This window comes from Micromys minutus (assembly GCF_963924665.1).
Source record: "Micromys minutus genome assembly, chromosome: 2".
In the NCBI taxonomy this organism is placed as follows: Eukaryota; Metazoa; Chordata; class Mammalia; order Rodentia; family Muridae; genus Micromys; species Micromys minutus.
In genome coordinates, this window is record NC_137971.1 from 52604282 (window position 1) to 52620413 (window position 16132).

Consider the following 16132-nt stretch of genomic DNA (forward strand, 5'->3'; position numbering starts at 1 on the left):
TCCCAGGGGCTGAGCGCGCTCCCGTACAGTCTTCTCCGGTCCGGGACCGCGCCCCGGAAAACCCGGGTTTCCGCTGGCGGGGTAGCGGCCGCCCGAGCGGGGGACGGAGGAAGGAGGGGCGCGGAACCAGAACGCCAGAGGCCTGTTAGGGACGCTAGGGCCTCGCCGCGAGAACGCGCGGCCCGTAGCCCCTTCCCAGAGGCCACGGGGCTGAGTGTTAGTCTGGCCCCGCCTCTCGGCGCCTGGCTAGGTGGGGCCGCGGTTCCCCGCCCCTTTCGGACACGCCCACCCAGTGCTTGGGCCTCGCGGGCCGCAACAGGCGGCGACGGCGGGTGAGCGCGAGGACCGCGCGCAGGGAAGGCCCGCGCGTGCGTGCAGATTCGCTGGTGGCTCGCGCTCCGCCGGTCGTTCTGAGGAGACGCGCTGAGCCGCTGCCGCCGCGGGGGAAGCCTGAGAGTCGCTCGCGTGTCCTCAGTCTGCGTAAGCCCCGCGCCCCTTCCACCCCTGGCCAGGCCATGGCGGAACGCGGAGGGGCGGGCGGTGGTCCTGGAGGCGCCGGGGGCGGTAGCAGTCAGCGGGGCTCTGGGGTCGCCCAGTCCCCACAGCAGCAGCCGCCGCAGCAGCCGCCACAGCCGCAACAGCCGACGCCCCCCAAGCTGGCCCAGGCCACCTCGTCCTCCTCGTCCACCTCGGCTGCGGCCGCCTCCTCCTCTTCCTCCTCTACCTCCACCTCCATGGCCGTCGCGGTGGCCTCGGGCTCTGCTCCTCCGGGCGGTCCGGGACCAGGCCGCACCCCTGCCCCAGTGCAGATGAATTTGTATGCTACCTGGGAGGTGGACCGGAGCTCATCCAGCTGCGTGCCCAGGTGAGCAACGGGCGGGTGGGAAAAGGTGTTGGCCTAGGGGACGCCAAGCTGGCTCTGTGACAGGCCCCGCCTCCCCATCTCTCCCGTTCGAGTGGCGGGGGGTGGGGTGGGGGGGTGGGGGGTACGTCCTCTACTCCAAACTCCTCCAGACTTGGGGGGTGGGGGAGACTGCCTTTGCCTGGGCCTTCCAAGACTGTGGGCCTGCCCTTTCCAGTAGCCCCACTTTCTTAATGCCTTGGCCTGGACCCTGCTTTCCTGGAGCAACGGTGGCCTCCTGGACCCAGCCCAGTGGCCTTCCTTGGCTGGATCTAACTGAATTTGGCCTTCCTTACGGCTAGTAAGTCACTCTTCTTCCTGCCTCACTGGCGCCCGTGGGCTGTACATATGTTAATGTTACACAGATGTGGTAAAGATGGCTTTGATATAATATTTCCCAACGTACTTAGCGTGTGCCAAATTCACTTGTCACCTGTTGCAGGTAAAGCTGGTTAACACTTGGGGGTTTAGTACATACAATCATCTGTGCTTCACATCACACATTCTTTGGGTACTCTGTGCTCTTAGTTTGGGGCATCAAGTGAGTGCGTTCTTAAATGCAAGTTTTCATTTCCTCCTCCCCTAGATACAGGTCACAGTCTTCTGCTTCCTACGAGTTCTGTAAAATGACTGTCTTGTTCCTAAATTCAATCCATTTTTCTGTTCGTTGGAACTATCTGGGAACTTGCACCAAAAAAAATATGTTTGGAGATATTTTCTGCTTCTCTATGGCAGAGCAGTTGTTCTATATGATTCTTTGGGTACAGTGTGTTGGAGTTGACCCTGTGATAAGACAGCCTGCAGGGTTGGTTTCGCCCAGTAAGCACAAAGAAGTGCCTGGAGGTATTCATTCTGTGCTTCTACCGAGTTGATTCTATCCTTACTTACCCTGTTAGTCCAGCAGGGCAGTTGGATGTGCCTGTGAGTCAGAGATTGGGTGCACTGGGGGTTCCACCCTCAACTCTGCTGGTGTTTCTTTTTCTCCATTTACTTTGAACAACATCACATCACAACATTGCACCAATATGTAGGGCATAAAAAATGATGACAAGCATATCTTTCTATGTTATTTGTCAAAAAATATAGAGCATTACCCTACCTGTCCCGCTCTCCATGTTCCTTCCTGAACCACATTCAGGTTTTCCCTACACACCTCTGAATTATGCTCCACCCCATTACAGTTTTACTACATATGAGTCTGTAAACAATACATTTTTTTAGTTCTGTATGTTTTAAATTTTTATTTGTTGTTTGTTTATTTTTGTTTGTTTTTGAGACAGTATCTTATTTGCCTTGGCTGGCCTGGAACTCCCAGAGATTTGCCTGCCTCCTGCCTTCCCAGTGCTGGTATTAAAGGTGTGCACCACTACTCTTGGCCTCAGCATTTTTTGGAACTCGTAGAAGTGTTCTCATATTGTATGTAGCATGTCATTTTTCACCCAGGCTTATGCAAATCGTCAATATTGTCTAGTAGCTCTAGTTTTTAGTACTTTCTCTAATGGATAGTATTTGTTTGTATGAACTATTTGATTCTGATAAATATTTTAGGTTGTTGTTTTCTGTTAGCATGGTCAGGTGTGTGTGTGTGTTATGTATGTATGTATATATGTGTGTATTTACCCAGGATTTGTGCTCCTGGGCAGAAGTTTTTTTAGAGAATGTTTGAAGTATGTAAAGTGTATGTATATACATGGATATATTTATATGAAATATACATGGAGTATATATAAAGGAGTGGAATTGCCGCTTTAAAAGTCTGGGCTTGAAGCTTCAGGAGATGATGCTAGACTGTTTGTCGCTTGCACCCTGCACGTTTCATTCCTTTGTACAACATTCACTGCACTGATTTGGCCAGAGCTCTAGCATGACACCAAGCTCAAATTAGAGCTCACTATGGATGGTGTGCTTTTGGTCCCAGGCGCCCTCTTTTGATTTCTGTTTGGGCCTGTCCATTGTTGAAGTATGCTATTCCTCCTCTTCCATGCATAAAAGTCTTGTGCTCCACTCTGCATGAGTCTGCTGTTAGTAAAACATATTCTTCTTTGGCTCTGGGAGTGTTTGAGTGGACTTTAGGTAGTTAGTTGCCTTGTCTAGCTTGGTAGATTGAAAAACATGGATTGATGGGCAGAATTTGTCATAAAGAGGAACAAATAGAATCACTGCTGAGTTTTGGTATGACCATAAGAACTCATGGTTACTAAAACTTTTGCAATAATAAATTACTAGCTCCAGAAACAGGGTAGGCATTCTATATGTAAATGTGTGGTTATGTCTTGTTTACTGACCAGTCCTGTCCTGTCCTGCCCATCTCTGACTTTGCTTTCTAGCCATTATCCTTATGCCTCTCAGCAGCTTGTGAAACACTTGTGCTTCTTGGAGCTGCTGCTCTGTCTTCAGAAGGAAAACACCCTGTGGGAAGAAAAAGTCTGCTGTTGGCCCTTCTAAATATTAAAGCATTTGGTTAATTTGTTATCTCCTGGTACTTGTCCATGTTATTTAAAATATACTCCCAACATGCAGCTCTGTATAGAACCTGGAATTTACATTCTTCTCTCATGTAACTACAGTAAGACACAAACCTATGAGCTATAGGCAATTATAAATGTAAACCTGATGGTGAATCTGAGGAAAGGTGTGCATGAGAACACTATGGGAGTTTGGCATAATGGCATATGCTTGTAGCACTTAAGAGTTTAAGGCTGGGAATTGATGACTCAAGGACAGCCAGAGTTCATAGTTTCAAGCCAGCCAGGAAGAGATAGTAAGACTTACTTGAGAACAGACAAAGAAAAAAACAAAAGCAATCAGCACTAATAAGAGTGGGTGTCACCCAGTACTGAAAAGAGGGGGTGTGACAGAGCAGTAGGAAGGTCATGCTGCATTTTTTTTTTTTTTTTTGATACTTTGGAAAGTTTGATTTGCCTTTGGAAAAAAATTTATTGAGCATTTAAATGAAGGTGAGCATTCTAGATGCTCTTAGGTGCATGCCTGTTGGTTTTAATGTCTGCCAAATTCTCAAAATTGATAGTTTTATTTTTAAAACTTTCAATAGCATACTCACTGTTGGATTTAAAGTGTCTTAATTATTTTTTGCATTGATGCTTTTTATCAGCATTTAAAAAGAAAACAGCATTAACATATGTCCATGACTCAAGCAATATAGAAAGATAGACTATGAAGAGGGAAAGGCCCTGATCCCACCTCTGTTCTCACTTCTCAGAAGTTGCCACCATGAAATATGGTTATCTTTAAGACTTTATTATGATTAAATAAAGGGCTAGGGATGTAACTTGGTTGATAGAGTGCTTACCAAGCATGCACAAGGCCCTCAGTTTAGTGCCCACATTATGTAAAAGTGGGTGTAGCAGTCCATACTTATCACCCCAGCATGTAGGGAATACAGGAGTTCAGAGTTATCCTTAGTTATAGAGTAAGTTTGAGGTCTATCGGGGATACATGAGATCACTAAAACAACAAAAGTCAAGCAAAAATTGTTACATGACTAGGCAGTTGTATTGTTCCCTTATGAAATTCATAGCTTTAAGAGTTGGAGTTGCTCCTCTCCCCATCTGAATTATCCTCTACTGTGGCTGGCTAAGGTAAGGAGAGGCCTGGAGTGAGGTGGGAAGGCGAGGGGACAAAATGGGAGGGGAGCGCATTGGATGTTGCTTATGTTAAAGGAAGGGTTTTATAGTCTCATTACCTGTGTTCTCTTCAGTCTTTGTAAGGTGAAATTTTCCCTTCATATTTTCTCTTTTGAATTGCTAAAGTTAAGAAAGGCAAAAAATTATTAAATTGTATAAACATACAAAATTTTTTCAATTGTATTAAATTAGTTAGGAGTTGATATATGTCCTATTGTGTAACATAAAAACTGTTTCAAATTGGGATTTCATTTCAAAGCACACTGAATGTTCTTATCTTTGTGTTCATGTAGGGAGGGAGTTCAGTAACTATCAGTCACAATTTCTTCCTAAATTACATCAAGCATAATTGTTAAAGTTCACCCTTATCAGACAAAAGTGTTATAGCCAAAGGAGGTTGGCCAAGCTGCATTGGCATGACTAGCTTGCAGGATAAATGTTATTTGTACAGAAGTACTTGGGAAGGGATGCTACTCTTACCACAAAAGCATATACAAGCTGGGATCTCAATATGATGACTGTATATTAGGACAGACTCTTATGTCTTAGACTTTCCAGCCATTGATTACAAATACTTTTACTTACCATCCATCCTAAAATGTACATTAAATAAATACAAAAAAAGGCCTGTAAAGCCACAGGAATAAGTACTTCTTAAATGATAGATGTGAAGTAAATGCAATTGATCAAATAAGAGAGAGAGCTTGTGAAATGTCTGTTAACTCCCTAGCATTGAAAGTACTAAAAGCATTGTTTGTGCCCTAGGAGATTTGAATTTCACATTGTGAGTGTTGTAATAGAATATCCTTCCTATCAGGGTAATATCATCCGTCATCCCTGTAGAAGCTCAGATTCCTTAAGTCAGAAAGAGAATGACTTTCACTGAATCCGTTTTCCATGTATTGATTTACAGATAGTTGGAACACAGAAGTTACGTGATTTCTCCCCTCCCCTCCCCTCCCCTCCCCTCCCCTCCCCTCCCCTCCCCTCCCTAATCAAAAGGCTGGAGATAGGGCGAGGTCCCATGCTTGGTTCTTAGCATTCACATCAGACATGTTTTAAGCATCTGTAAGTTCTTCTCTGAGGATATAATGCCTCTGGCCTCCTTGGTTACTTCCACTCATGCATGCATATACATACACCTATGTAGTGACAATTTTGGAAATATCGTAAGAATGTGTTTCCATTTTAATCCCAGGTGAAGAATGTGGAACTGCTTCAGACTGTTCACAGTAACTGACTATGATTTGCCTCATGCTCTAACAGGTGCATAATTTTGCTAACTGCAGAATCATTTTTGTGATTATGTGATGTTTGGAATTCTGGGGATTTTTTTTAGAGGATATATAAATGCTAGGGCCCAAGAGGTGGGGTGGATTGTTGGTTGGTTGTTGTTGGTAGTTGCTGGTTGTTGCAGTTTGTTAAGTAGCTATGTGTAAAGAAGGAAGAATAAGAAGAAATTAGATATCCTGACAGCAAAGGTCAAACTTGCCCCACGGAACTTGATGCTCCCTAATCAGCAGGAAGTAGTCTAATGATGACATCACCCCCTTTAGACACCTAACTTCTTTATTTAGAGATCCCTTTCCTTCCCTTTTATCCTTTTTTTCTCTCTCTTAACTTATGTTAGGAGATTGAAAGGGTAGAAGAAAAGGGGTAGAGAAGGGTGGACTAAAGAAGAATCAACAAAGTAGCCAAATATAATTAATAATAAAAATCTTTGAAAACAAAAACCAGTCAACCAACCAACAACATATTAATAGACATTCATTTATATCTTAAGATGATGAGATGCTTCATTCTAAAGCTGTTTTGTGTTAATCATTTGTGACTGCTTTGATTGAAACTTTCGTCCTTAGCCCAACATGGTCATCAGTTGTCCTGTAATCTAGCACTAGAAAGTAGAGGCAGGAGTTTAAGGTCATCCTTGGCTATATGAGAACCAGTTTCAAAATAACACACCAAAAATAGAAAATGAAGACAAATATTTTTATTCCATTTCATTGTCTCCATTTCTTTCTCATTTATTCTTTCTTTCACTGCTTTTGCTATTGTTGCTTTGTTTTTGAGAATAGGCTCTTGTTAGGTAGCTCTGATTAACCTTGAATTCACTGTTGCCCAGGCTGTCCTGGAACTTGTGATCTTCCTGTTTTAGTCTCTGGAGTGTCCATCACTCCACCTGCATGATAGCAGTTTCATTTCAAGTCACTCTAGACATATATACCCAATGGCTTCCATTAGAACCTTTTAGTGACTTGGAAAGACCTTCTAGATAACATGAGTTTGGTGGGGAAAATTTGTCTAAATATTTCTAGTGTTAATATTTATGGCTTGTTAAGATAATATTTTCAGCTAGTCATGGTGGCACACTCTTAATCACAGCACTTGTGGGGCAGAAACAGGCAGATCACAGTGATTTCAGGTCAACCTGGTCTTCCTAGAAGTTCCAGGACTGCCAGGGCTACATAGTGAAACTTTGTCTCAAAAACAAAACACAACAAAACAACAAAAAACAACAACAACAGGGATTTGAAAAATATTTTTCAAATTATACATCTCATTCATTAATATTTACTAGGAACTCAATTCGGTATCAAAACCCAAAATTCAAAGTAATTTGACTTTAAAATGTGGAAATTTGCCAAGTATGATGGTGCATTCTTTTAATTCCAGCACTCAGGGGTCAAGATGAGTTCTAGGCCAGATTGAGTTCCAGGACAGCTAGGGCTACATAGAGAGAACCTGTCTCAAAACAAACAAAAAAGATTTATCTAAACAAATTTCTCAAAATAAGACCTCTAAATGGTCAGCAAATGTAAGGAAAAAGTGTTCAATATTCTAATCATCAGATCAAAACCACAATGAAATAGCCTCTCACCTTATTTGAAATGGATGTTATAACAACAAAAAGACAAAAAATAATAAAGGTTAGTCAGGATCTGTATGCATGTGTGCCATAAGTGTGGTTAAGAAGATAACTTATAGGATCTAGTTTGATCCTTCTGTCATGTTTTTCCTGTGGATTGAATTTAGATCATGCTGCAAGCACCTTTACCTGCTAAGCCATCTTGAGGGTCTTGCCTACTCATTTTTGATAGTGTTGGACCATTACCTTTTTTGCAATACATGATAAAGCATACATGATAAGTTTGTGTTGATAGCAGAAGATTGATTTAGTTAGTATTTGTGTGTGTGTGTGTGTGTGTGTGTGTGTGTGTGTGTGTGTAAAGATTTTAAAGTTTTATGTATATGAGTGTTTTGTCTGTATGTGTGTATGGGTACATATGTGTGTCTGTTACTCATGGAGGCCAAGAGGGCCTTGGATCCCCTGGCACTAGAATTAGTGATTATGTAGGTGCTAACAAGCAAAACTTGGACCTTGTGGAAGAACAACTAGTGCTCTTAACCATTGAGCCATGTCTCCAGACCCTGTGCAGATTCTTTTAAATGTTGAAGATATGCCAGAGGTTAGAATATTTGACCTTGCCAAGGTTTTTGAACTTTGACTATCATACTTCCTGTTTCTTCTTATAAGGATCTTCATCTTGACTAAACTTGGTTTTCATTTATCTTTTTGGTGCTTGAAGTACTTTTAGTTATGTAAAGCAAATTATATCAGGTATAGCCACAGATTGTTTTGCCCAAACATTTTTAGGCTACATGTATCTTAGTAATTACTTTGTATGGTTATTAACAACCTGCTACATTTGGGAAATAGGGAAACATGATCTTTAAAATTTGTTTTCTACTATACCACCTGCTCCTCTCTGTGACCTTTGTCCCTCAAGACCTTAGTGTGTCCTAAGTGACATTTAAGGTGAGGTTGATATGCTAAGCATCTCTGAGGAGCTTATATAAGTTATTTTCCTGAGGAAGTCTTGTGTTTTTCCTTCCAGTTATTCTCTACAGCAGTGTATTTCTTGAGTTTCCTTTTGTCAGTCTTTTCATAGGTGAGATACTATTCTTTTTTAAACACAGGAAGTTAAACTATGTAGCCCTGACTGGCTTATACCTAGCTATGTAGACCAGGCAGAAGTGTGTATGGTGTATATTCATATATGTGTGTGCTGAGGTCAGAGGAGGGCAGTTTTTGAGTTTCCTTTTGTCTCTTCTTATCACTCTGCCTTGTTTGAGGAAGGCTCTCTCACTGAACCTATGGCTCACTGTTTACTTTTTTGTTTGTTTGATTGATTTTGTTTTCTTTTGCAAAGCCCCAGCAATTGTCCTATATTTTGACTCTTTCACTGCATAGGACATAACAGCTTTTATGTGTGTGCTGGTGAATCTCATCCCTGTACAGCAAATGCTTTTAACCACTGAGAAGCTGGCCCAATAGGTTCTCTTATTGAACTTGGAATTTGAATTTCACATAGACTGGCTGGAGTGAGTCCCAAGGATCTGGCTGTCTCTGTTTTCCCAACACAGAATAGTTACAGACATTTTTTCTTTAAAGATTTATTTATTTTATTATACAAGTACATTGTAGCTATTTATCTTTAGACATACCAGAAAAGGGTATCAGATTCCATTACAGATCGTTGTGAGCCACTGTGTGGTTGCTGGGAATTGAACTCAGGACCTCTGGAAGAGCAGTCTGCGCTCTTAACCACTGAGCCATCCCTCCAGCCTGCACCACTACTCTTGACTTTTACATAGTTGCAGGGGATCTGAAGTCTGGTCCTTCTGCCTGTTCAGGAAACACTGTATCCACTGAGCTGTCTTTCCAGCTCCTTTTCTTTTTTTTAAAAAAATTACATTTATTCATTGTGTGTGTGTGTGTGCGTGTGTCTGTCAGTCAGTCAGTTGGTCTGTCTGTAGTGTGCCACATTGTGCTTGTGGAATTCAGAAGACAGCTTGAAGGAGTCTACTCCTTCCACCATGTGTAGAACTAGGTGTTCAACTTAGATTTCCAGGTTTGTCAGCAAGCACTGTTACCCACTGAGCTACCTTGTTTTCCCTCTATTTCTTTTTCCTTGTAAAAAATGTCTTAGATTTACAATTTGTTTGAGGACCTTAACATGTACAGTGTATTCAAATGATTAGTGGAGACAAAAAGAGCACACATCAAAAAAAAAAAAAAAAAGCATTCAGTAATTTATTTTCTTTCCTGTCTCTTTCATGATGCTTTTCAAATACATTACACATAATGTAGTTTGTTCCTGTGCCCCTCCTAGGTCACACTAGCCTACACATAGCCGAAATTTTGTTTTATTTAGTGGCAATTCAGAGTGGGTTTTTATTGTTCTGGTTTAATTTTTGTATATATATATACATACATACATGCATACATACATACATACATCCCATAGTCTCACACATACTCAGGATTATATTTTTAAAATGAATAACTGGATGAACACACATCTTTAATCCTAGCACTTGGGAGGAAGACTGTGGAGCTCCCTCAGACTGTCTACAGCAGCTGACTATAATTTGTTTCTGTGACTGTGTGTTGTTTGGAATTCTGGGAACTTTTCAGAGTGAGGTGGGTGGTTGTTGGTTATTCAGGGGTTTGGTTGCAGTTTTATTAGTAGTTACACTCAAAGAAGAAACAGAGGATAAGAAATTAGATTCAAAGATCTTTATCTCTCTCCCCTCTATCCTTTCTCTTCTACATAGGGGGTGAAATGGGGTGAGGGATAAAAGGTAGGAAAAGGAACCCACAAAATAGCACAGACTGGCTACAGAAGATACAGGTAGATCTCTATGAGTTCAAGGCCAGTCTGGTCTAGATAGGGAGTTCTAGGGCAGCCAAAGCTGTATACTAGATCTTGTCTCAAATAATTAATTTAAAAAAAGAACATCTGATCATGTCACTGTTCTCCTGACAATCTCTCACTTATAGACCAGCTTGTGTATGCCACAAACCACTGGGATATAGAATGAGACTTTAAAACAGTGACAAAACAAAACCTTTTCTGTAGCTTAGGAAACACCTCCTGATAATGTGCCTGAACCTTTCCTGACACATCATCTGCCATCCTCCTCATAGACTTGGGCATACTAGTCCTTAGGGACTTTGCATTTGCAGTTGCTTTTAGCTGAGGTGCTCATTTTTGGAACATCTATGGTGGCTGGCTCTTGGGGTTTGCCAAGTATTATGTTACTTTTCCAGTGGAGATGTGAATACCTGTTTACCCAAGAAAGGGCATCACAGAGCAGATTCTGAGTTCAATGTGGTGAATCGTTGGGATTATTGAGCTTCTGTAGAGGAGCATGGGCGATTCTCTCAGCTACATCACCAAAAAGTCCATCCCTGGATGGGTGACAGATGACTCGCTGGCAGTCTCTATTGAGTCTTCCACCTTCAAAGGGCATCTTCACTTGCTTAGCCTATCCTGAAGTTTGTGAAGCTTCTTCATATGTCTTAGTTTTCGAAATGTTCTCATTCACACATTTAGTTACTGTCTGGGTAGTCAATAATACATTAGTCAAGGTGATGATTGATTTTCTTATAGTGCCTGTTTATCTGAAGTATTTATTGAACAGATATTTATTATACACAATTGACTCCTCTAACAAGTATTTACCTTGTACCAAGTTTAAATGCCTAGTTGCTTAGGAAACGCTAGCAAAGAGGCTGACAAAGTTACATCTCTACTGGAGTGTATATTCCAGTACAGGGAGACAAACAATAAACCATCAAATAATTTGATCTGTGATAAAGGTCAGATAGTGTCATCACTATCTGTGTGGGCAGGGGGAACATCGAGAATGTTGGGGATTGACTGCTCTTGATGGACAGGCTAGTCAGGAATGCTTCTGGTGAGTTGTGTGCAGTGGATCTTAGTACCTGAGATTGATTGAATGCCTCAAAAGAAGTCAAGACTCTTTGAGAAGGTGTTTTGTTTTTTGTTTTATGAGACAAAAATTTCCTTCCTTTTCTTCCTTCCTTCCCTTTCTTTTTTCTTTCATTTTTTTTATTTTATCATGCATCAAAAATTTTATTAACATTTTAACAGAGGTTCAGTTATTACTGGAATCTGTAATTTCTAAACTTAAATAGGGGCAAATGGTTATAGTGCAGAGTAATGCTATCACTGCCTGCTGGGAATGCAGACTGAAGAGTTAATACCCACCCTTTAGATAGAGGACCGGGTGCAGGGCTCACTCTTTTTGAATGTTGTAATCAGAAAGAGTGTGGCCATCTTCCAGCTGCTTGTCTGCAAAGTGAGCCTCTACTGTTGGTGGTGGAGTGCCCTCTTTATCTGGATCTTGGCCTTCACGTTCTTAATGGTGTCTAGGGTGATGGTCTTGCCAGTCAGGGTCTTCACAGAGATTTGCATTTTGACCTGTTACTGAATTTGTGATGAAACTGCAAACGGCCAAGTTCTTGACAGCTAGATGTAAGACCCACCAAACCAGACGAAGCCTCTCATCACTCTTGGGGTGACATTTCTACTAGCCACATAGTTTAGATGAGCAAGCTGGAATTCTTCTCATGACTCGTGATTGTCAGAAGTATTTCTATAGGAATTTGTTTCTCTAAGCTCTGACTGTTGTCACAGTTAACAGTAGTATGGGCTTTGCTTGTTGGAATTATAGAATGCTGTTCTGACACCACTATGAGTGCTGTGGGGATACTTCATGTAGTGACTGAGTGTGGGTTCAGAGTCCTCCTGGATTTGAATTTTGACTCTGCTGTTTAATATCTGAGTAACTTTGAGCAAATTATTTAACCTTTCTAATGTTTCCATTTTATCAACTATAAAGTGAGTATAATAATTATTAAACAGAGCTGTGAGAATTAAGTAGGATTAATACATGTTAATTGCATGTGTTACACATGGAAAATAAATTTAATTATATTATCTTTGTTTGCCAATTAGTTTCTTTTTTTTTGTACACTACAAAAAATTTTTTAATGAAATAAAATAGAAGCAAAAGCCAGGTGTGGTGTAGCTCATGCTAGCACTTGGGAGGCTGAGACAGGAGAATTTCCATGAGTTCAATGACAGTCTGGGATACAAATGGTGACTCTGTCTAAAACAACAATAGAACAAAGAACTTGTCTTTAAGAAGGGAAGTGAATACACATGTCTGTCTGTGGGAACTCTTCCTGGAGAGCTTCCTAGTCCCCCAGCAGTGTTAAAGGACACTGGGAAATGGAGAGCTTCCTAGTCCCCCAGCAGTGTTAAAGGACACTGGGAAATGGAGTCCCAGGTGTAAACACTGCACCTGCTTTGTTAATGCCTCATTCAGTTAGGCTGATACGTTTCTTTCATTCTCTCTTTTCTTTTTCTCTTCCTTCCTTCCTTTTTTTTTTTTTTTTTTTTTTTTTTTTTTTTTTTTTTTTTTTTTTAAAGACAGGTTCTCACTGTTTGCTTTGGCTGTCCTTGAATGTACTGTGTAGATCAGGCTAACTTCAAACTCAGAGCTCCACCAACCTCTGTCTCCAGAGTGCTGGAATTAAGGTTGTGTGCTATCCTGCCTTGAGATTCTGATTTCTTATTGGGATTATCACAGGATCTTGGGTTCATCTCTGCTCGCTTGCTTGCTTGCTTTACACAGTCTTTCTGTATATCACAGACTGGCCTAGAACTCTCCATCTTCTTGCCTCAGTGTCTCAAGTACTGGGATTACAGACAAGCATCTTCGTTCCTGATTGAGTTCAATTTAGGCACAGATCCTGCCAGCTCTCAAGTATATTAGACTAGAAATCTAAAACAAAGTATTTTGGTTTGAAGAGGTGGCAGGGTTGGGATCCTGTTGCTACATCTTGCTCACTTACATGAACTGAACGGAAGAGATGGCTCAGGCCCCGCCTGCAAACCACAACTTTGTTTTGATCCAGCTTGACTTGACAGCTTCTCTATTTTACCTGCTGACTTCTATAGCTTTTATTTGGCAGCCAGAAAAGCAACTAAACCGGTTTACAGCTCACAGTTTAGTCAAAGCTGAGCAACTCTGAAAGAAAGTAAGGATTTAAGTTGAAGTCGATACTTTTCTTTGGTCTCAAGTTTTTCTTTTTGTTTCAAACTACAGAAAATTTGTATTCTTTTACAGAAGAAATGTGATAGCCTTATCACTTCTCCTGAAGCTTTGTAATCTTTGAGTGTATTTTTTCCTTTTTCTTTCATCTCTCTTTCATTCCTTCCCCCTTTCTTCCTCCTCTCTCATTACTTTCTTCATCTGTGTGTTCTTTCTTGTTTTCCTTTCCTTTCCCTCCCTTTCTTGTATCATTTCTTTCTTTTGTCCTTCCTTCCTTTCCTTTCCTTTCCTTCCTTCCTTCCTTCCTTCCTTCCTTCCTTCCTTCCTTCCTTCCTTCCTTTCTTTCTTTCTTTCTTTCTGTTGACAGAGGCTGGTCATGTATCATAGACCAATCTTAAATTAGTGATTCTTCTGCCTCAACCCCAAATACTGAGATTATAGGTATATGCTGTTATACTTGGCTTTAATTTTTTCCTTTAACAGCACCAAGACTTTATTTTACCATTTTGCTTGGAAATCTGTGACTTTATTATGTTGCTGTTCATTTTTAAGGGTGTCTAAAGCAGATTAACCTTTCCTTGAGCCTGGATCATTGTTGACTAACCAGGTTTTTCAGGACAGAGGAGCTTAATGAATAATGTGGACTGTACATAGTGCATAACTAGTCACGGTCATGTATTTGCTTTTGATTCTTGTCAGTACAGTCTCTTTCTCCATTGCTTTTTATAGACCATAAAACAGTTAATTGAAAAATGCTAATAATGAGGGCTGGGGGAATAGCTCAGGGGTAAAGTGTTATCTGGCATGTATGATGCCTGGGACTAGTCCCTACCACTCAAGCAAACAAACAAAAACAAAAAAAAAAAAACAAACAAACCAAAAATCCAGATAGGAAGGAAGGACAGATTTTGAAGTTTTGACTAAGGACAGCTGGCAATAGAGCCTGGGAATATAGATATGAGATTTGGGGCTGGGTATTTAAGAACAGGGAATAGTTTGTTTACTCCTGGTTCAGGTTGTGCTCCAGAGAAATGGGAATTATAGAAAGTGTCTAATCTTTTGTAATCTTAGGGAATCAAACACTACATTGAAGGTCATTTAGAGATAGAAATGCACACTATGAATTAGTTGTATGTATGTATATGTTTGTGTTTGAGCTCTGTTTGCTTGGTTAAATTAGTATTGTTTTTCCCTATTCCCCCCCCACCCTTTTTTTTCATGGTAAGTTAAGGTGAGGATACTTCCCATCCACTATTACTTTGTTATGAGGAGAAAAAAAAAGTAAAATGTATGTAAGGCGTTTGGGCTTCTATGTCTATTGATGTTGTCACCTTTACATCTTTGAGAATGTTGGTGAGACTATGACCACGAAGGGGTGTCCTCTGTTGATCTGACTTACAAGCTGCCATTGACATTGTCTTTACAAGCATGTTTTCATTTAGTCCTTGGATTTATCATGGACAGTGGAATGCAATAGTGAAATATCCATAAATATTACTGCTGTTTAATAAAATAATCTTCTAGAAATTAAAATACATAACAAGCTGCTGCAGTGTTTTGTTATCTCTGATATGTACCACTTTTGCAATGGATGAAAACCAAGGTCCACTGGGAATTTAACTCTTGTGGCTATTAATGGATTTAATTGTATTTCCTCTCTGCCACCAAGATGTGCAGTAAAGTTGTTTATGTCCTTTCCTTTAACAGAGAGAATTGTTTATTAAGAACATGTAATATCATAACCACTTTATTTTTATCATTGAAGAGTCCTTTAAAAGTATATAATAAAGAATAATAGTAACATTTAGAAACTTTGTCCGTTAATTCTTGATTGACTTTTCCTTCCATGGAGAATAAAGAAAGGATTATCTCCTTGGGGAACAGGTGCATCTCATGGGACTGCAAATGGGAAAGGACTTTTAAGCCTTAGGTAAGATATAAGATTAGCTTGGTCACTTAAGAACTTAGAAAGGTGATATACTTACTTAACGTTCCAGGAGGGCCTAACTCTAGGTGCCACTAATAAATGGATACCATGTCCCTGAATGCGGCTTCATCTTTTTAAAATGCTTTTAAGAAAATATTTTAAGAATAATTTTAAGATTGTGGTATATGTTTCTCTCTCACTCGCTGGCTTGCCTTCATTCTCACTTAGGTATTTCTTATTTTGTATCTGAAGAAAAAGTCTGTAGTAATTTCATTTAAGTGACATAGAAATGGTTGACTTTAAAGTTAGATTTCTCATTTGACTATTCTTGGATGGGTTTTGATAAGTCTCTTACTCTACCCACCTCTTCTTAGTGCCATCTTTTAATAAAAAGACACATATCAAACAAAAGCTCTGTACCACTTATTGTTGTAGACACTGGACAGAATGGTGAATAAAACAGAAACATTCCAGCTCTTATATTTACCTCCAGGGATAAGTGGGTATCAGACAGTGATAAATGACAGGGTGTGCCAAATAGAGTAGGACTAGAGGCTAAGTGAGGAGGAGGACAGCAGTGCAGTTTAAATGAGGTAGTTGCTCTGTGTGGTGGTGTGGGAAGGTGGAGATAGAAGAATCCCCTCGGCTCACTGCTAGCTGCCTAGCTGACTTGGTAAGACCCATATCCCAGTGAGAGATTCTGTCTAAAAATAAAAACAAACAAAACAA

The 16132-nt window shown here is 40.6% G+C and overlaps 1 protein-coding gene across 1 annotated transcript in view; it reads left to right on the plus strand.

Annotated features, from left to right (window-relative positions):
- Positions 1 to 325: 325 nt before the first annotated feature.
- PACS1 (phosphofurin acidic cluster sorting protein 1) overlaps positions 326 to 16132 on the plus strand; it is a 109059-nt gene continuing 93252 nt past the window's right edge. Inside the window, exon 1 of the mRNA XM_080912388.1 lies at positions 326 to 865. Within this exon, the coding sequence (XP_080768514.1) occupies positions 516 to 865 (350 nt within the window). The 5' untranslated portion in view covers positions 326 to 515. The remainder of the gene's footprint in view (positions 866 to 16132) is intronic.